This window comes from Nomascus leucogenys, chromosome 13 (genome assembly GCF_006542625.1).
Source record: "Nomascus leucogenys isolate Asia chromosome 13, Asia_NLE_v1, whole genome shotgun sequence".
Lineage (NCBI taxonomy): Eukaryota > Metazoa > Chordata > Mammalia > Primates > Hylobatidae > Nomascus > Nomascus leucogenys.
The window spans coordinates 5802764-5824824 of NC_044393.1; the positions used below are offsets into that span (position 1 = coordinate 5802764).

The 22061-nt window shown below is 41.9% G+C and overlaps 1 protein-coding gene across 1 annotated transcript in view; it reads right to left on the minus strand.

The window, feature by feature from the left end:
* The window catches only part of RAB22A (RAB22A, member RAS oncogene family), a 53838-nt gene that overhangs the window by 8997 nt on the left and 22780 nt on the right, over window positions 1-22061 (minus strand). The window contains exon 3 of the mRNA XM_030826848.1: window positions 8858-8939. Coding sequence (XP_030682708.1) covers window positions 8858-8939 — 82 coding nt within the window. The remainder of the gene's footprint in view (window positions 1-8857; window positions 8940-22061) is intronic.

Here is a 22061-nt window from a genome sequence, read left to right on the forward strand (position 1 = left end):
ATGTCTGCTAGGCACGCCATTTTATCTCAGGGCCTAGCATCTGACACGCTATAGGTTATCAAGAATTGGTGAACAAATGACTAAGAACTGCTGAGTGTGGGGAGCTGTCCAACTAAGTGTCAGACCTCGCTGTCCACAAACAGAAACTGTTACGAGTCTTTGTGAGAGAAACCCCTGCCTCTGAGGTAAAAGCCTACTAACTTCCAATAAAGGAGACATTAAGTTTTAGAAAAAAGAAAACAAAAATAAAGGTTATAAGCAAGAAAGCACCACAGAAAAGAAAACTATATTATTGAGTAAAAAAGAGGTAAAGCGTTGGGTTGACTTCAACAGCGTAAGAGAAAATGAGACAGAAGTGCACAGATGGAATAAAGGTTATGGTATTAGCTTTCATTTTTGATGTACTTATATTGGCAATGTTCTTTACAGGGTTGTTTTCTTTCTTCCTTCAAATTCGTAAGGTAAAACTCATACAGAGAAAAGCAAAGATCTTAACAGCACAATCTGATAAACTGACAAATGTATATATCTGTGTGAATATCATCCACTAAGATGTCAAACAGTTCTATCAACACAGAAAGTTCCTCGATATTCTTCTCACAATGTCCTTCTTCCGCCTTGCTTTCATGTCTGTTTTACTGATATTATATAACCACATGGGTCTCTTTTGTTTATTATTTGAATACTACATCCTTTTGCATTCTTTATTTGTTTTTATATTTATAGTAGTCCTCTTATAACTAGCACATAGTTGGGTCCTGATTTTTGACAACTTTTGCCTTTTAAGTGGAAGGTTCAGCTCCTTTATATTTAATGTATTTACTAATATATTTGGATTTAGGTCTACCATTGAGAAGGAGTTTCGCTCTTGTTGTCTAGGCTGGAGTGCAATGGCGTGATCTCGGCTCACCGCAGCCTCCGCCTCCTGGGTTCAAGCAATTCTCCTGCCTCAGCCTCCCTAGCAGCTGGGATTACAGGCATGTGCTACCATGCCCGGCTAATTTTGTATTTTTAGTAGAGATGGGGTTTCTCCATGTTGGTCAGGCTGGTCTTCAAATGCCATTTCAGGTGATCCACCCGCCTCGGCCTCCCAAAGTGCTGGGATTACAGGCATGAGCCACCATGCCCGGCCTGTATCTGTTCCATTTCTTTTAAAATTCCTGCTCCTCCTTTCTTTTCCTTTTTTGCATTGCCTGAATTTTTCTTAGTGTTCAATTTTTGTATATTAACTTCTCTACTGACTTTTGAACTGTACTTGCTTGTATTATTTTTTAAGTTGTTGCTTTTGTAACTATAATATATACTGCACATTTTTCTTTTTTTTTTTTTTTTTTTTGAGACAGAGTCTCGCTCTGTCACCCAGGCTGGAGTGCAGTGGTGTGATGACCTTGGCTCACTGCAACCTCTGCCTGCCGGGTTCAAGCAATTCTTGTGCCTCAGTCTCCCGAGTAGCTGGGATTACAGGTAAGTGCCACCATGCCCGGCTAACTTTTGTATTTTTAGTAGATACGGGGTTTTGCCATGTTGGACAGGCTGATCTTCAACTCCTGGCCTCAAATCTACCTGTCTTGGCCTTTCAAAGTGCTGGGATTACAGGTGTGAGCCACTGTGTCTGACTACTGCATGTTTTTCTACAGTCTACTTAGTTTAAAATGTACCACTTCATGTAAAATATCAGACTTGCAAAAGTCTAATTTCTGTTATCCTACCATTCTTTGTACTACCACTGTCAAATAATCTAAATCTACATATGCTATAAACTATACAATCCAGTGTTATAATTTTTGAATTAGTTAACTTTTGAATAATTGAAGAAGAAAAAACACGTTTCTATTTGCCATTTCTAGTTGTTATTATTTCTTCCTATGGATCTGAATTACCATGTGGTGTCATTTTCCTTTAGTGCGAAAAACTTTCTGGGATGGCTGCTATTGATTGCTGTTTTTGTTTTTCTAAAAATGTTCTTACTTTGACTTTATATTTGAAAACTACTTTTGGCAAATTGATAGGTTTTTGCTTTCCACACTTTAAAGATCCTGTCCTCTGGCTTCTGGTCTCCAGTGTTTATGTGTAAAGTTAGCCATCATTCATATTGTTGTTCTCCTGTTTATGTGTCTTTTACTTCTGGCTGCATTCAAGATTTTCTCTTTACCTTTGGTTTTCAGCAGTTTGACTACGACTTACCTAGATATGGTGTTCTTTGTACTTAGAGATTTGTTGAACTTCTTGAATTTGTGTGTTATGTTTCACCAAATTCGGGAAATTTTCAGCCATTATTTCTTGAAATCTTTTTTTCTGTTAACATCTCTCTCTTTGCTCCTCCTGGCTCTCAAATTACACATATGTTAGACTGTTTGAATTTGTCCCTATGATACTGAGACTCTGTCCATATTTTTCTACTGTTTTTCTATTCTTCTGATTAATTTGTTCTATCATCCTCCAGTGAGTTTTTCATCTTAGATACTGCAGCTTCAGTTTTAGCATTTTCATGTAATTCTTTATTAGTTTCCATTCTGTGTGAGATTCCCCATTTGCAGTTAAGTCATTAACACTCCTTTTTTTTTTTCCCTTAAGAGATGGGCTTTCGCCATGTTGTCCAGGCTGGTTTGGAACTCCTCGACTCAAGCACTATGCCTGTCTTGGCCTTCCAAAGTGCTGGGATTACAGGCGTGAGCCACCGTGCCTGGCCTACTTTTCTTTAAATCTCTGAACATATGTAAAATACGTGCTTTAAATTCTGTGTCTGCAAATTCCAAGAAAAGGGTCACTTTAGGGTTTGCTTCTACTCACTGGGTCACACCTTCCTGTTTCTTCATATGTGTAGTAGCACTGACTGTCCACTGGACAGTGTGGATGGTGCACTGTAGACGCTTGGTTTTTCTCATCTCCGCAGAGTATTAAGTTACTGGTGACTCATCCTGAGATTAGTTTTACACGTTGTGAGGGTTGGTCTATTTGGGTTTTTGGATTTGCCCTTAGTCCTAGGGCACGGTTTCTACTCCCAAGGCATGGCCCTTCTGAAGTTTCATTGGAATGCCCAAGGTGTTTAGTGATCCCCTGTAACACAGCAGGACTAAGTCCAAACTCTGAAGTCTAATCCTGCTGTAATGAGGAGCAGCTGAAATCTCTGCTGTCTTGTCACCCTTTCCAGCTACTGGTTTCTGTTGCATTTTATAACGTCTCTCTTGTGAATTTACAATTTGGGGGTCAAAAAACTTCAGGGAAATTTATAAACAGATTTTAGGGGGTCCCTCTTTGTTGAATCCCTCTTTTCTGCGATTTGCCTCCTCTTTTTCTGGCTGCTCTAGCAGTTCTAAACTCTGCACTCACACAAGCTTTCTGCTTATGTACTAGCTACCCTGTGCCACTCGAACTGGGAAGTGCCCACTGGGAAAAAGCTGTAAAAATGTGGATCTTACACAAGAAAGCTCCCCTTTGCAGTCCCTGACTGCATTTGGTTGCTCTGCAGTGCCTTCAAACAGTTGTTTTTTTAATGCTTTGTCCGGAGTTTATATATAATTTTTAGCTGTGGGAGGGCAAGCCACTCTGCTATTACTGACATGGAAACTTTCATGTCCTTTTGATGCAAAGAAAGAAGGTGGAGGCATGTAAGAGACTCAAAAGATGTCAGCACATCTCTGCTCCAAACCTGGCTCTAGATCAGGTGATGGCAAACTTTTTCTGGTAAAGACCAGGTAGCGAATATTTTGGTTTTATGGGTCACATAATCTCTGCTGCAACTACTCAACTCTACTATTGTAGAGTGAAGGTAGCCGTAGACCAAGCTTGTCTAACCTGCGGCCTGTTATGTGGCCCAGGACAGCTTTGAATGTGGCTCAACACAAATCCATAAACTTTCTTAAAACATTGAGCTGTTTTTGTGATTTTTTTTTTAAGCTCATCAGCTATCGTTAGTGTATTTTATATGCGGCCTGAGATAATTCTTCTTCCAATGTGGCCCAGGGAAGCCAAAAGACTGGACATCCCTGCCATAGATAATAAACAAACAAGCATGGCTATGTTCCATGAAAGCTTTATTTACAAAAACTGGCGGCAGGTTGGATTTGGCCCAAAAATATATGTGTAAATTCTGTCTGCAAATTCTAATAATGGGATCACTTTCGGGTTTGCTTCTATTCACGGAGTCAGGTCTTCTTGTCTCTTCATGTGGATGGTAACTATGCACTGGCCAGTGTGGATGATGCACTGCAGACTCTAGTTTCTGGGACTGTCTGCCCCAATTCTAGATGATACTAAGCCACTACACTTGTTCTTGATTTTAAACAGGAGAACAATTCCTTACACGACTACTGTGACAATAAATAAGTCTGAGCCTTCCTAGTGTTCTGATCTCTGTAAAAACAGTCATTGGGAGAAACCACATTAAGATGCAGGAATGTAAATCTTTAAAGACTGGATGCAATGTCTATTAGACTCTGGTTAAGAAGCTTTTTTTTTTTTTTTTTGAGATGGAATCTCACTCCATGGCCCAGGCTGGAGTGCAGTGGTGCGATCTCGGCTCACTGCAACCTCCACCTCCCGGGATCAAGTGATTCTCCTGCCTCAGCCTTCCGAATAGCTGGGACCACAGGTGTGTGCCACCATGCCTGGCTAATTTTTGTCTAAATGCTCCATTCTAGATTTTTAGTAGAGATGGGGTTTCACCATGTTGGCCAGGCTGATCTTGAACTCCTGACCTCAGGTGATCCGCCTGCCTTGGCCTCCCAAAGTGCTGGGATTATAGGCGTGAGCCACTATGCCTGGCCAAGAAGCTTTCTTTTATACATTCACATACAGATGGTAAGTATTTGACATGTTCTTACTACATGTATGGTGTATTTATGAGGCTTTTTAATTTATGTGTTGTGTCTGTCTCAATGCTACTGCAGGAGTCTTTGTTACTGAAGGAGATAATTGGTGGAAAAAGGGTGACTTCAAATACATTCATTCAAGATAGCAAATAACAGGGACAAAATGATCTCACAAAGACTCTATCTTGAGAAGATAAACTTAAAATTATAAAATCAAGTTTAATTTTATCTGGTATTTGAAAAACCTTAGGTTTATTATTGCAGCCAGGAGCTAATTTTCTGGATGAACACTGAGTCGAACTTGATTGATAACTTGGCTATGAATCTTCTGATAAAACTACATGCTAGCACAATATGATATCCTTCATTTCATGTTTGACTTTCATGGTCTTATCATAAAAATGACAAATTTTTACAAAAATATTTGAGGGCTTCATCAATTTTCCCTAGGCCCCTCTTAACCCTTTGATACACAAACCATTATCTTCTGAAGCACTTATATCATCATCCTGAGCAGTATTTTTCCTCTTCATTTAAGTTAACAAGATCCCTACTGTCAAGGGCTTCATAGGACATTTGAGAAATTCTCCAAAATCACTTTCATTGACTTAATGAAATCACTTTACAATCAAATGTAGCTGGACCATCAGAAAGACAACCCATCTGTCAAAACTATGTGCAGTACAAGATGTCAAATGGGGAGGTTGGGGAGGATGTTTGAATGGTCAATTCACCAAAAGGGTTTTCATTTTATGACAATTTTGGTTCCATAATAAATCTCATAACTACAAAGAGTAATAAACATACAACACCAGAAATTTGTAATTTGAGTCATGCACTACTCACATGGTAAAAGTAGGTAGAGGAGCTGTCCTTATCTGTGCCTAAGTAGGGCTGGCAATCAGTAGACATAAACCTATGGGCATCAATACCATGTACCAAGGGGCTGAGAGCAGAGATATGAAGGCAGTCCTTGCCCTCAAGGAGCTTACAGTCTAATGAAAGGCAGACAGGTAAGGAAATAGGTGACAATCCCATGGATGAGAGCAATCAAAGACTTCGGGATACAAAGGAATACTCCAAAGAGTTTATTTGCTGATTCATCCAACCAACCAATATCTGAACATCAGCTCTAGGTCAGGCGCCATGCTAGGCCCTGGGAGTATAGCAGTGAACAAGACACTGTGGTCCCGGCTCTTGGAGTTAGTCTGATGGGAGATTCTGTCAATGAATGTAGGTCGACAGGTATCTAAGGACAATTTTTAATGAATGTTCTGAGGAAAACGAGTGAGGGCAGTAATGAAGAACAAAGTTGGGGCCCTGCTTAGATGCAGGGGGTTTAGAGAAAACTCTGAGTGTATCACATTTAACCTGAGACTAAAAGATGGGAAAGAAGCTAGCTGGGCTTCAGTGGAGGGAACAGAGAGTTTTGGTGAGAAGCAACAGTGTATCCAGAGGCATGAGGCCAAGGAGTGCTGGAGGCCCTGAGGAGAGAGGAGCCTGGGGGGAGGCCTGGGCAAGTCACATGGGGCTTGGGAGGTCTCTGTTCAGAGTGTGGCTGTTATGAGAGGTGCAGCAGGAAGTCACTGAAGGATATTAAGCAGGCCAATAACACGGGCTGATTTTTGTTTCCAGAAGATTCCTCTGGGTCCTATGAGGACATGTCATGGACAGAGGGAAAGCAGGGGACCCACAAAAAGGCTAAAGGAGTACTCAGTGAATGGCCAAAGGTGGCTGAGAGCAGGATGCTGGGAGCGGAGATGGAGAAGTGAACCTATTTGCGATACATGTAGAGAATGAAGCCGTCAGGACACCTGGATGGAGGTGTCCAGCACTGAGGGCGAGGGAGGAACCCAGGGAGACCTCCAGATATGGGTCTAGAGCAACACAGCAGTGTGGCGATGTGGTTACTTGTCCGAGAGCAGAGATGGCAGGAAAGCCCCCTTTAGGTGACATCGGAGGTTGGTTCTGAACGCTGAATAGAGTTGTGGATGGGCATGAGGGTGTGAAACTATGGCATGCTGGAGAACAGCATGCAGTTTGTACTAGAGGACAGATTGGTGGGAGGAGGTGAAAATACAGCCTGGCTGTGGATGGCACATTCTGGACCTTCAATGCACTGCCCAAGATAAACAGGCAGTCCCTGACCCAGACAGGCTTATAAGACGTGTCTTGTGTGATCCTCCCAGCATTTCAAACAATTTGTGGGTAGCTGTCAGGTGTGTGGCTTTCCTTAGCACTGCGCTTTGGCAACCCTGGACATGTGCTCACGCCCAGCAACAACTGGCTGGAGTGAGTGCTCATCAGGTGGTGCTCCTCTCCTGTCTTCTCCATGCAGGGCATCCTGGTCAGCACCCCTGGCCTGTGGCCTGGCCCCATGAGCATCTCCTGTGCAGCTCTGGGCTGTGTGATGGTGCATCAGGCAGGCTGGAGGCAGGTTTGCATCTCAGAGCAACTACTCCTGTTGCAGAACCAATTAGAAGTGGACAAGCAAGAGACAGGAAAACCAGCTAAGTACAAAACTTCACAGACTTCTGCTACCATGGTGGCAGAAAGGGAGAGAGGCAAACACCTTTGTGTTATTTTTTTTGTGTGTGCTCCAGAAAAAAAAGAGATGTTATCCGTCACTGCGTATACCAGGACAGGCTCTGATTCAAAGCATAATGGAATCTATATTACAGCATGATTCTTTATGATGAGGGCTTTGCTGTATCATCAAATATATGTGAGGGGTAACTGAAACTTGGGATTTAGTGGAGGGTACATATATTACTAGTAGGAAGGGCCACTCGGATTTGTGGCTAATAGGACAGAACCCAGAGCTGTGTCTACAGATATATTCAGGATTCTGGTAAGCGACACACTTCTGAAGGACAGAAGAGGGATGGTTAGCAAAGGTCCAGCTGTCCTAAATGCTCCATTCTAGATGTACAACATGAGCAAAGGAGAAGGAATGGGGAGTGGAAGACGGTAAGCAGAAGTATCTTAGATGAGTAATGGGACAGAGGCACAACATCCAGTGTTAAAAACAGAAGAAACCAAACAGAGCAAACTTAAGACATTAAATCTGTACAAATGCATGGAGTCTACGTCTAGGACAACAGTAATGGCTTGTTTTGTTTTCCTCCATTTGTCTGTGATGATTCTTGTCAGATTTCATACTACACACACTATCTATGGTGTCTTAGATAAGGCTGTGATGACAGACTATTTTTCCTGATTAATTCTGGTACACTTTTAAGAGCTTAAGATAGCACCGTGCATCTATCAGATGTGCTGTTTGGATTGTACTGTTTGAAAACAAAATTAAACGGTGGCTGCCAGAGACACCTTGGAAGGGAAATTGGACTTAGTACCCAGAGGAAAGGGGAGGAGGCAGATGTGTCTCAGTACCCAGAGGAAAGGGGAGGAGGCAGATGTGTCTGTCCCCATCCCTGCCTTCCCGGCCCTTTCTGATTTGGGTGGGCTTCCCCAAATTCCATTAGAACCTACGCTGCCATGTCCAGGCCCCGCTTCTGGTTCAGGCTCTTCCTTAAGTAGATAACCATCATGGCCAATTTTGTCATTAGGCATTTATTAAGTATCTACTGCAAGGCACTGTGTTAGCTTATCCTTTTCACTTAAATCTCACACTTCATACGCTGTAAAGTTCCCTCTTTAGCTTTTAAAAGGCAGCGATAAATGAGTTGTGCTTAACTCACCCTTTCTACCACTAATTGCTTTATATATCTTTACTAGAGGAGAGAGCCCCAAATTATACACAGTGCTCTGAGTGGGATTTTATCAGGCCTACTGGCCAGCATTTACTTTAAGACACTGCAAGGTATAAAAATGCCCTCAGTGCCCATTATCACTTTCTCCATCGGTGGATTCTGTGGCTCTAATTGAAAAGGCAAAGGCAAAGGCTGGCCTACGCAAATGGAAATAAATGTGTCTCCGGTGCACAGAAGAGAAGTGAGTAACGTGAGATGACAGGGATGCTGACAGTTTAGTTGGAACTTTCATTTGGGCCTCAGAAAAACAGAGTAAATTAAAGAGTGACTTACTCGTTCTTGTCCAGCTGTATCCCAGATTAGGAATTTATGTAGCTCATTTTGGTACTGGACAGTCTTGGTCATAAAAGATGCCCTATAAAGAGAGACCTAAATGATCAGAATACAATTACGTAAAGCACGTTTCCAGCCCCAGTCGGAAACATCACTTAGACTCAACCAACGCTCAATCTCCCAGCACCACACTGTATCCTAATTGTGTTCCTCTCTGGAGTATTTATGGGATGCTCAGATGCTGAGTGCATATCCTCTGTCAAAATAAAGCATTAGGCACATCTGCCCAACACCAAGAAGGAAGAGTTCTAAGCTTCGTATCAAAAGAATCAAGAGATAGTTTGGCAACACAGACATTAGCCTCCCTTCTAAAACACAGAACCTGTTATTTAAAAAGATGTTATCATGGGAAAATATTCCTAAAAAACTATGCCCAGGAATGTATACACTAGTTAAAAAAAAATTTTTTTAGGATCTGGCTTTGTCCTCCCCCAATTCCCAAACCACATGCCCATGTAAATAGGTGAGTGACAGCTAGTGTTAACATGCGAATTAATAACATTAAGGTGTCGAACAAGGAGCAGGAAGATGGCTGGAGAAGTAACGGCTGCACCAAGGGGACCCGATTCATCATTGGGGACCCGATTCATCATCAGCGCCCGAGGACCACCTGCATTTCATCAACAAAACGGGTTTCTCAGCTGAAGTTCAACATCACACCTTGGGGCCTCATCCAGCCCCAAGCCTCATTCATCCGGATGGGAGAAGGAATCATGGTTTGCAGGTCACACCGCTCACTTTCAGGGAGCTACTCTGCCCAGGGCACTCTGATGGCAGGGTTCCTACTATTTTGGGGGTTCTACATTTGGAGGATCTTGAGTGAGACCTCAAAGTCTGTGTATCCTCTAAGAGCCATGGTGGCCCAGAAGACACGCCTGGACACTTGGGGGACTCCAGGACACAGGTTCAGGATTCTTGCCCTGGGATTGGGCCCAGCTCCAATACTACCTTCCATTCCCCCCTCACCCAGAGGGCAGCCTCCCAGAAAGTCCTTTGTCTTCCAGTCTCCTCAAAGCATCCCAGTTTGGCCAGTAGAGCCCAGAGATGGGTGTGTCTTCTTTTCTAATCAATAATAAGCCTTCTGGAACCAAGTACAAAGTTATACTTTTTTTTTTTTTTTTGCCAAATTGTACCTTTGTTTTTTGGCCAAGTTGTACCCAAATCACTCCAATCAGGACATTGAACTCAATGGCTGGCATTTTCAGATATGCTGAGGCCTTGAAATATTTTTATTGAGATTCAAGTAATAATCTTCAAGAAAAGTGCAAGTTAAAATAGACAGGATGACTTTCTGATGAATCATGAGCTTAGACAAGTATGAGAATCCTTAGTTTTAAAACTTCAACTCTGATACAATGAATTCCTGGCAATAATTATATAAATTTATGGCATGGCAAGTAGCCTCCAAAATAGTGACTGTGACTAGGAAGGGAAGGTAAATTAGGAGGCAAGATCATATTTACTGATAGGTACTACTTATTGGATATTTATTTACTGAAAATTTACCCCTTGGTATCCTTAGTAAAGTGCTTTGTACACAGAAGGTACTCATAAATGGTTATTGTATCAAGAACTTTTGGCGACTCACCATGATTAAATCAGGATGTACAACATGGTTTCTCACTTAGGGAAGATCTAAGCATTCAAAAAGCATTGTTTATTGTGAAGATTAAATGAGATGATGTATGTGGAAGTGCTCTGTAAATTGTAAAGCACTATATCTATACAAGGTATTATTATTATTATTTAAAGGCAGCTCCAGGAAATGTTTTAGTTTAGACTTTGCAATTAGTCCTAAAAGCTTGCAACTCAACTCTCCATCAATTATGGTTGTGGTGTTACATTTATGAGTGACAACAGGCATTCAAAAGGAGCCTACCAACAGAGCCAACACATCCAACACTTCCATTTTGGCTGCTCAAAGGACGAAAGAAGAAATATATTTCAAGTAGACAAAAAGCTGAGAAAGGTATACACAATAATTATGACAGGATTGGGACTCAATGAAGTTTAACCTACCTGCCAAGCATTTACCTTAATGAAAACATTACTTATTACTGACTTATTACTGAGTCAGATAAAAGACAAAATGGCAGCTATGATGTAATGAAAGTGCCCTGAAGGATTAAATCTAACTCGCTGTCTGACCCTGGACCACCCTTCTACTCTCCCCTCTCATCACTTTCACCATGCCTCCTTCCTGTCTACCCTGAAGTTTTCTTGTACCTCAAGCTCCCTTCTTGGGTCTAAGTCTCTGTTGTTGGCTTCCAGTCCATTGATCACCAGTATCACTTGCCCACACCACCAGTTCTCTAGCCTCCTTGCTTGTCTTGTCTCAACCACCCAGAAAAGCCCCAACAGCCTCTCCACCTGCTTCCTCTACCCAATGGTTGGGTGGTGGCCTCGCTGGAAGAAAAATTACAAAACTACGTGGACGGGCATGAAGATTCTATGCTTTGTCTGCTGGGCATGGCTCTTAGGCCTTCTTCCATTCTACAGCAATTATCCCACATTCTCTCTCCTCCTTTCCAGTTCTCTACCACTTCCAGCTACCTGTCTCTTCAGGACAACAGCTTGTTTCAGCCTTCTCAGAGAAAAAAGGTGATAAGCCCCAAGACTCTCAACCGCTCCCCAGTCAACACTTCCAACTAGAGAACAGACGAAATTCCACTCATACTTGCTGTGACTTCCATTTTTCTGACTTTCGCTGAGTCAGAGATGTCTTTTCTTTGGATCATGTGTCAATGCTGCCCTGGTTCATGACCCCCCAACACATCCTGCCTTGGCCACTGCAGTCATCAAACTGGTCTCCTCAAGTCTCAAATCTTTTCAATTGTCCCTGCGTCCACCTTCCCACTGACCACTGACTGCTCCTCTACCTAGGATGTTTTCCCACTGGCTCTCCCCTGGCCAGATGCTCCCCACCGTTTGGGTCTCAGCTTAAATGTTAATGACCATAGACACCTGTGCCATCTACCCCACCAGGCAGCCTCCCACCCAACTCACCACTGCACTTTGTCTTTAGAGCACCTTTCACAACATCTGAGTAGTTCATTTATGTCTTTTTCTTTTTAAAGTTTGCCTGTTCAATGTCTGACTCACTCATGAGAATTTTAAGTTCTTTGAGTGCAGGGGCCTCGCTGTAACTCTTCCTCTGTAATAGGGGTATCTTCCTCATCTCTCCATCTCCTTGCTATCCTAGAACTCCAACAAAACATTTATCATGTAGCCTACAAGCTAGGTGGCTATTATGCCAAGAGATCTAGGGTGTCTTGGCCAAGCACTTCCTGAAGCATGAAGTGAGAAGTACTATTGAAATGCAGGTAAAACGTTGAGATTAGAGCAGACCTGGGCTCTGCAACCGTAGCAAGGTGTGTGGCCTTTAGGGTATGCGGGAAGTGGTTCAAACCAGCGCAGGGCTGAGTATGCCCAAGCAGTGTCCTTCCTGCCTTCTGCCAAGCCACCAGCTCCAACTCCTTCTAGCCCACAGGCAACCAGCAAAATCCAGGAGTTATAGCAAAGAGTTGCTGTGTTCCTCTCTCACTCAGAGCTCTGGAATTCTGCTAAGAAAGAAGTCATATCGTTTTTTGGAAGGAGGGGGTGTCTCTTTCCTGCTCATTCACGTTTGAATCAGAAGTTTTTTCCTAATCCCACATCACAGCTCAAGTGGCCAACCTTTCTCCCCTCAACCCCACGATGCATCTCTGTTGATTTCTAAGAGGTTAAAATCTTGGCCTATCACATCTGTAAGAACCACTTCCTCCTCAGCATTAGGATTGGATTCTTTTCCGTAGTAGTAACACCTGGATTCAGGGTGAGACATTGGAGGGGGTGGTTGTCTGTGGCTCCTCCCGAGCTCTGGGCTGGCCCCAAGGCAGAAGGCCTCCTGCAGGACTCAACAATGGATTCCTTCCTATGGTCACGTTTATCTGTTGAGAACAGCACTTTTCCAAATCTGCTTGATTTTAGTTTAACTACACAATTTAGATACTTCATCACCCTTCCTGCCCAACATGGTGAAAATAGGGCTTTATTTCCACTCTACCCCCACAAATCACCGCAAATTCCAAGATCTCAATCACCGAACGTTATGTCTGCCTTCCACAGAACAGAAACGAGTCTGCAACTATTCTTTGTCCTTTGTTACTTGCATCCAATTTTGAAGTAGAGCTGTCTGGTTCTTCATTTTATATTTAATCTACACTTGAACCTCAATCCCTGAAATAAATTCATAAATTGGACCCTAATCTTCGAGTGGGACTACTACAATTTTTCCCTCCCACTGTCACTAGAACTCTAGGATCACTAGGATCACTCCTTCAACAATCAAGTTAAATGATGCAGAGGGTATGATAACTTCAATATCTTGCTTTTTGAAAAACTGGCAATGGCTCCCTGCCATTCAAATGATACATTTTTATTTTCCAGCCTGCCATTTACTTGTCTGATAACCTTATTTTTCACTACTAAACCGTCTCTCTTCACTCTGCCTAGGCAGATCTTATTATGTCTTTAATCTGAAATCCCTACTAGCATTATTTCCTAAAGGTAGAATGCCTTTCATATACTTCTCCATTCTTCATGGCATTCTAAAAATATGACTTTCTTCATGCACACCAAGTAGTCACGATCTTTGGTCAGAGTACGTGCTCTCAATGAAAATACTTGCTGCAAGGCATTTCAAACATTTCTTTTCTTTAACTGCAGTAGACTTGTTTAGCTCTCCTGGAACATAGGTGTGCTCTGACATCACATTCCAGCACCTCTCTTTACTGCAAACCCTTTTCTTTGCATGGCATATGGGATGCTGTCATCTCCATAATGGCATACAGTGCCTCCCGAGGATGAACAATCCAGCACATTTTACAATTAACAAAGGATTCTCACTTCTCAAAACTAGAAATCTCATGCAAAAAACCCTTGGATCTCTGGATTATGTATACTGATGGAAACACCACTGAATACCAAGATTGAGACATAAAAAGACCAAAGGCACATGACATCTAGAAGTTCCTCTAACAGAGGTATCAAGGGACCTTCACAAAGTTATCTCTGTTAGAATAGTGCAAAGAACTTGATGGGTCCTCAGTGAGGGTTAGCCGAATTTAAGGGCACATTTGGCTTATGTTAGAGTGGCTTCAAAAAGCTGGAAGTCTCAAGTGTATCCATAAATTCAGTGAAATATTATGTGCATTCCATAGTCACACACACCTTTAATCTTTTCTTGAATCTCCACCATCTCTTAGGCTAATGAGATCTAAGGATTAACTCTGCACAGTAATCTCTCCCAAGCAGTCGATACCCACTTAAAGCAGAGTGGTGCACAACGGACTGTTCCACAGGTTCACGGTCATCCTAAGCAAATCCTTTATCACCTTCTACATGTTCATCATACAGTCTAAAAACTTTCTGGAAAATATTTAAAATCAAGGAAAAGATTTCTTTAAACAGGCTGGGCACGGTGGCTCATGCCTGTAATCCCAGCACTTTGAGAGGCTGAGGCGGGCTGATCACCTGAGGTCAGGAGTTCAAGACCAGTTTGACCAACATGGTGAAACCTCGTCTCTACTAAAAATACAAAAATTAACCGGGTGTGGTGGCAGGTCCCTGCAATCCCAGCTACTCAGGAGGCTGAGGCAGGAGAATCACTTGAACCCAGGAGGTGGAGGATGCAGTGAGCCGAGATTGCGCCATTGCACTCCAGTCTGGGCGACAGAGCGAGATCCGTCTCAAAAAAAAAAAATAATAAAATAAATAAAAATAAACAAACAAACTAAATAGCAAAAAGCCTATCCTTTCCTAAACTCGTCAATAATAATTTACATAACATATACCATTTCACATCAAAAACAAAATCAACAACAATGACCAAACTGTCTTGACTTTATTGTTAGACACTCTTCTAATGATTTCACATGTGACCCAACTGAACCCCTCTACTGTGGGCTCCAGGCTGGGTTTTATTCTTCATCACCATTTTGCAGATGGGACACAGAATAGACAGGGCTGGTGAGAGGTGCAGTTAGGATCCACAGCCAGGCAGTCGAACCTCAAGTTTGTGCTCTGAACTACAGTGCTATTTGTACTGGGCAATCTGTTCACTCCTTCAAACACCTGGACTTCTACCACATGGCAGGAACACCAGGCAGGAAAGATGAGAAAGAGCCCATCACAGCCCTCAAGTGGCTTACATCGGGGGTACTGGTCAGGTGAATAGATAATTACCAGGTAATTATCCTATGAGGTAAGTGAAGAACGGACAGAGTGTGAGCAGGAGAATGGTGATGGCATCCTAGGATCTGCATCCTAACCTCAGAACCCATGAACAGATTCCCTTACATGGCAAATGAGACCTGCCCGATGTGATTAAATTAAGGATCTTGTGATGGGGAGAGGACCCTGTATTACTCAGGTGGGACCAGGAGGAGTGAGAGCCAGAAGAGAAGGTGATCTGAAAATGGAAATGGAGAAGAGAATGATGGGCCTTGAAGATGGAAGAAGGGGCCACAAGCCAAGGCAGTTGCTAGAAGCTGAAAAAGGTATGGAAATGAATTCCCCCCCTCAGAATTTCCAGAAGGACCAGTTCTGTCAATACTTCGACTTTAATCCTGTGAAACTGACTTTGGACTTCTTACCTTCAGAACTATAAAAGAGTAAATGTGTGTTTTTTAAAGCTGCTCAGTTTGCTGTGATGTGTTAAAGCAGCAAGAGGAAACAAATGCATCAGGGAAGCCTTCAGAGAAGAGGTGAAGTATGGGGCTGAGCCAGAAAGTTGAGGGAGAAGATGGGCGAGGACCCCCAGGTGAGTCCCATTCCATGAAGAGCAATGGCAGGAATCAAAGTAGAGAATCGTGAATGTCAAGCAGCAGCCTGGCTGCTCTGCAGGGTTAGACCTGGAGGGTGGGGTGGGCAGAGTGCAGTTAGGTGACCACATAGAAGGCTCCAGGCAGGTGAAGGTTGGTAACAAGTGCCTCCTTGGTGTGAGGCCCCGCTCCTTGTAAGCCAGCATCTCCTGGAGGCCAGAGCTCCACCACCCCATTTATGCTGCTCCATTTGTATTACTAGTGAATATTTCAGAGATATTCTAAAAATATTCAAAAAATGGTACATTTCTGTGTACCATTTGCATTATGTTGCTTTGTTTGAATTACTACTGAATATTTCAAAAAATCACTCTCTTTTTTAAAACTGAGCCTTCCCTAAGCAACAATATTGGTACAATTTAAAACCTACCAGTTTCATGAACTAGTTTTATTTTTCCCAAGAGACAATAAAATACTTTTTGTCCCCCCAGATTCCAGGCAGTATCCTTAAAGTCTCTACTTTTAAGGATCCTCCAGGACAGAAGTAGAGACAGATGATGTAGGCAAAAACTGGGGAATAGTAAGCGCTGGGAGGGCACAGACAAGACGAAGGGAAGTGGGTCAAAAAGAACAGCAAGGCTGACATTTTGGGCTGGATGATTGAAAAAAAACCAGCAGCCGAGCGCGGTGGCTCATGCCTGTAATCCCAGTACTTTGGAAGGCCAAGGCGAGTGGATCACTTGAGGTCAGGAATTCGAAAACAGCCTGGCCAACATGGTGAAACCCCGTCTCTACTAATAATACAAAAAAAATAGCTGGACGTGGTGGTGGGCGCCTATAATTCCAGCTACTTAGGAGGCTGAGGCAGGAGAATCACTTGAACCCAGGAGGCGGAGGTTGCAGTGAGCTGAGATCGCGCCACTGCACTCCAGCCTGGGCAACAGAAGGAGAGACTGTCTCAAAAACAAAGAAAGAAAGAAAGAAATAAAGAAAACAAACAGCAAGGAGGGGAAGCAAGCTAAGTGGCCCATGGAAATGATCCTGGACAAAGATAGGATGGGCAGGAAGGGACAAAAGGGACAACTTAAGACTAACATACAAAATCCACAAGGTATCAACTGGGGTAAGGGAAAGGGAGAGTTCTCAGCAAGTCTACGTAGCAGGCTGCTGTCAGTTCAGACAACTCTGTGTGTGATGAACTATTTCAGTTATTTCCAAACTGTAACTGTATTCTTTAATTTTTAAAATAGGTAATACATTCATATGTTTCAATATTCAAAACGTACAAAACAAGGATAGACCCAAACATCTCCCACCTTCCTTTTCCAGCCATTGAATTCCTCTCCCTGGAAGTTTGATCTTAGCAGTTTCTTAGACCTCCTTTCGGAAATACATTAGGTTTAGATAAAGCACATGCATATACAGTTTCCCCTGTATCCTCTTTTATTTTTAAACACAGATGGCAATACATACTACGTACCTTTGATTTTTTTTCTCTATCCTATACCTAGGAGATCATCCAACCTAAGTATATCAAGTTTTCTGAAGATGGCTTTTTTCCTTTATTATATTGAGGACCTGCACCATGATGGATATAATCAGACCCCCACTCATAAACAATGCTGCAAGTGTTAACCTTGGAGAATTATTAATCGGTTTAGAAATGATGTGAGTTTATCTGTATGACAAAGACCTAGAATGAGAACTGCTGAGGCAAAGGGAATGAGGTGACGGCATAACAGCATACTAAGAGTGTCCCCATCCCACACAAGCCGTTTCTGACTTCCACTTCAGAGATGAGGCTTAACTGTCCTTGGATTTCAAATAAATGGAATCATAAAATATGTACTCTATTGTGTCTAGCTTCTTTCATGTAACAATGGTTTTGAAATTCATCTACAGTGTTTTTTATTGCCGGATGGTATTCAATTGCGTGACTATATCGCACTTTGCCCATTCTTATGTTGAGAGATTTAAGTTGTTTCAAGTTTTTGGATATAATGAACAAGGCTGCTAGAAACATTTTTGTACAAGTGTTTTTGTAAACATAAAAAGAGTTCTCCAAAGTAGTTAAACCATTTATACTTTTATTAGAAATTTGTGGAGTTCTAGTTATTCCATATTCTTGCCAACATTTGGTTACTCTTTTAATTTTAACTATTCCCTAACAACAGGGTATGGATGTCTACTCATACACTTCGATTCAACATTGGACTACAGGGTCTAGCCAATACAATAAGGCCAAAAAAAAAAAAAAAAAGTACAAAGTTGGTAAACACAGTAAAATTGTCAGACATTATATTCACAGACATTGTGATATATTTTACATCACAGAGTCCATACAAAATATTCTTGTGTAACTACTGCTCAGAATAAGATGCATGACATCTCCAATGACCAGAAGGTTTCCTCATGCCCATTTCCAGTTAACTATTGTCCCTATCCCAGGCAAAACATGAAGTCTGTAATTTAAAAAAAAGAAAAAAAAAAGCTCAAAATAAGAAAACTTACAGTCCATATAATTACTTATATGGCAGGTTTAATGTTCCCCATTTTGGTATTCGTTTCTCTGCTCTTCTTTTTCTATCTTCTTTGGATAGATCAAATATGGAGGGCAGTATTCAGCTTCTTAAAAAAAAGATTTTTTTTTTCTTTCGAGATGGAGTTTCACTCTTGTTGCCCAGGCTGCAGTACAGTGGTGCCACCTCTGCTTACTGCAATCTCCACCTCCCAGGTTCAAGCGATTCTCATGCCTCAGCCTCCCAAGTAGTTGGGATTACAGGCACCTGCCACCACACCCAGCTAATGTTTTTTTTGTATTTTTAGTAGAGACGTGGTTTCACCATGTTGGTCAGGGTGGTCTCAAACTCCTGACCTCAGGTGATCCACCTGCCTCGGCCTCCCAAAGTGCTGTGATTACAGGTGTGAGCCACTGCGCCTGGCCAAAAAAAATTTTTTTTTAAAGTATAATGGCACAATAATGGCTCACAGTAGCCTTGAACTCCTGGCTCAAGCAATCCTCCCACCTCAGTCTCCCAAGTAGCTAGGACTAAAGGTGTGGCTCATAAAATCCAGCTAATTTTTTCATTTTCTTGTAGAGAGAGGGTCTCGCTATGCTGCCTAAGCTGGTCTTGAACGCCTGGCCTCAAGCAATCATCCCTTAACTTGGCCTCCCAAAGCACTGGGATTATACGTGTGAGCCATGGCGCTGGGCCCTCAATTTTATTTCTTGTATTGGATTTTTAGCTATACCTCTCTGTGTGTCACTATTTTTTCAATAGTTTCTCTAGAGATTACAGTATGCATCTTTAAATTTCAATCTACTTCCAAATGATATTATACTATTTCATGAATAATGTAAGACTCTGCCAGCTGAATTCCACATATTCATATATTCCCCTCCCATCCATTGTGCTCCTGTTGCCTGTTACTTAACTTCTTCATATGTTACAAACAAACAATATAATTGTTACATATATATTTAAAGCCAATAGTGTTTTTTTAGCTGGATGAAACAGGCTCCTGTTACTATTTCTTGATACGGGCCTACTGTAGACAAATTCAGCTTTTGTCTGAAAATGTCTTCATTCACGTTTATTTTTGAAGAAAGTTTTTGCTGGATACAGATTAGTTGGCAGGTTTAATTAATTAATTATTGCTGGATACAGAATTAGCTGGCAGGATTTATTTATTTATTTATTTATGATGGAGTCTCACTCTGTCGCCCAGGCTGGAGTGCAATGGCATGATCTTGCTCACTGCAACCTCCGCCTCCTGGGTTCAAGTGATTCTCCTGCCTCCGCCACCCAAGTAGCTGGCATTACAGGTACCCGCCACCATACCCTGCTAATTTTTGTATTTTTAGTAGAGACAGGGTTTTGCCATACTGGCCAGGCTGGGTCTTGAACTCCTGACCTCAGGTGATCCACTTGCCTTGGCCTCCAGAAGTACTGGGATTACAGGTGTGAGCCACCACACCCCACCTATATATATATATTTTAAACTATGTTAAAGATGCTGTATCATTATACTCTGACCTCCACTGTTTGTGCTGAAAAGTCAGAGATAATTATTATCACCGTCCTCCTGTATATAACACGTTTTTTATCCCTCTTCTGATGTTTTTAAGATCTGCTCTTTATTTCTGGTTGTCCGCAGTTTGACTACGATATACCTAGGTTGTGGAGTTGTGGTTTGTTTTGTATTTATCCTGATGAGAGTTTGCAGAAATTATCAGATTTATACGCTGATCACTTCCATTAATTGTGGAAAGCTCCTACCTTTTATCTCTTGAATTATTTTTTTCCTTTGTCCTTCTCCTTTCAGGGAAGCCAATTGTGAAACTGACAGCACCTTACAGATTTTGGATGTCTTTTAAAAAAAAAATCTTTCTCTTCTCTTTGCGTTTCAGTTTGGATACTTGCTACTTATCTGACTTTATATGGACATTTTATAAGATGACTGGACACAGCAGAGTGAAATGGATCAAGATTTTTAAGAGATTCCTTTGCATTGCAGCTCCACCCATGGATTCTTGCACCTTGGCTGCTGTCACCCTATGCCCAGCAAAAGTAGAAATTCCTGTGGAAAGTTTGCTCTGAGCTCACCTGCCCCACTTCAAGTCTCCACAATTAAGAGCCCAACTGTTCCCATCTATAGCAAAGTTTCCCTGTCCCTCTGTTTCAATAGAGGATGAGAGCAGCTATGGCTCTCTTCTGAATGGTCTATCACTTATTGAAGTTTAGTTTATTTAGGTTTCTTTGTGTGCTCAGCTGCCTAATGGGCTTTTAAAAACTTATCTTGCTTGTTTTGGCTGTTTGGGTGAGAATGACGGTCTCTTGTGACTTTTTATGAGTTGGAAAGCATAGTGGATTGTTTAAAGGACTGAGTTATTACATTTAAAGGATATAATATGCCCATCATTATCATTACCACTTATATTTGATAATTTTTGCTAAGTTGTTTATAGTGGTTGTATGAAGGACTTGTTAAATGCTCCCTTATGGCAAGGCAGAACAAGGTACCTGGGGATGACCGAGGAGAAAGAGGAGTTCAGTGGTAGATATGTGGAGTTCCAGGTGTCTGTTTAAATACCAGTCACCTGGAGTCACTGGAGAAAGGTGGCCATCAAAGTGGTGAGTGTGAATGAAATCACCTAGGAAGAGGCACAGACTACGCAAGAAATTCTCAGTGTTTTGACGTTTTAGGGGTGGACACTGAAGCCAAGAAACACAAGAAGGAGGAAGCCCCAAGAGGTAGAAACGAGAACCAGAACCGTATCCCAGGAAACAAGAGGATTAAAAAAAAAAAGTCAAGATAATGCCAAATACTTCTAGAGGGCAAATACAATAAAAAGCGAATTATATTTGTGGCTTATATTTAGTCAAACTCTATAACAATGGTGTTTCAATGGAATAATGGGGGTAAAAGCTGATAAGAGAACGGTCAATAACAGATTGGTTAAATAGAGACAAATGTATACGATTATGAAAATCTTCAATAATAATTTTTTATTGAGCGTCTATTGTGGGCTGAGGATACAGCTGTCTGTGGTCATTTCAGATAAGGTTCCTCTTCTCATACAGCTTATATTCAAGTGGCAGGAACCGACAATAAATAAACAAATAGATTTTAATATTTACTACGAAGATTAAAAAAACACCGTGTGATAGTGACTGGAGTGGTAATTTGAGATAGGATGATAATAAAAACTTGGAGGAACCCTAAAAGGTAAGAAGATCCAACCATTCCAATATTTAGAGCGGGGAGAACATTTCAAAAAGAGGAAACAGTAAATACAGAGACCCTGAGTTGGGAGAGACTATCAAATGTTTGAAAAGAAGGGCCATGTGGGTGAAATGTAGTAAGAGAGAGGAAGAAAGTGATAAAAAATCAAGGTGAGGACAAACCACCAGCGCTGGCTGGAAGTGACAGAGGATGAGGTTCAGGGCTGCCAGTGTGGCTGGAAATAGAGAGGGAATGTTCTGGAAAAGAAGGAGCTGCAAATCCATACACAGACTCCTCTCAGAGCCACAGCTGACTCCTATAATTGCACATGCAACTGGGGAGATGCCAAGGAGTCTAATGGACAGCAACAGCTGGAAGGCCAAAAAAAGAGCTGAGCAGAGATTTTAGCTGTTTCCAACTGTAGGGGAGAAAAGTTGGGAGTTTAAATCCTGCCAATCCAGAGGCTCACTGGACACCCTGAATGATAATGAGGTAGGCCATATCTCAGAAGCAAAGATAGTGTCCCAAGAATAAGGATTTGTCATAAGGCAACATCCCAACACAACCGTCTGAACAAAGTGTTAAGATGAAGCTTCCACAAGTTCAAGATGATT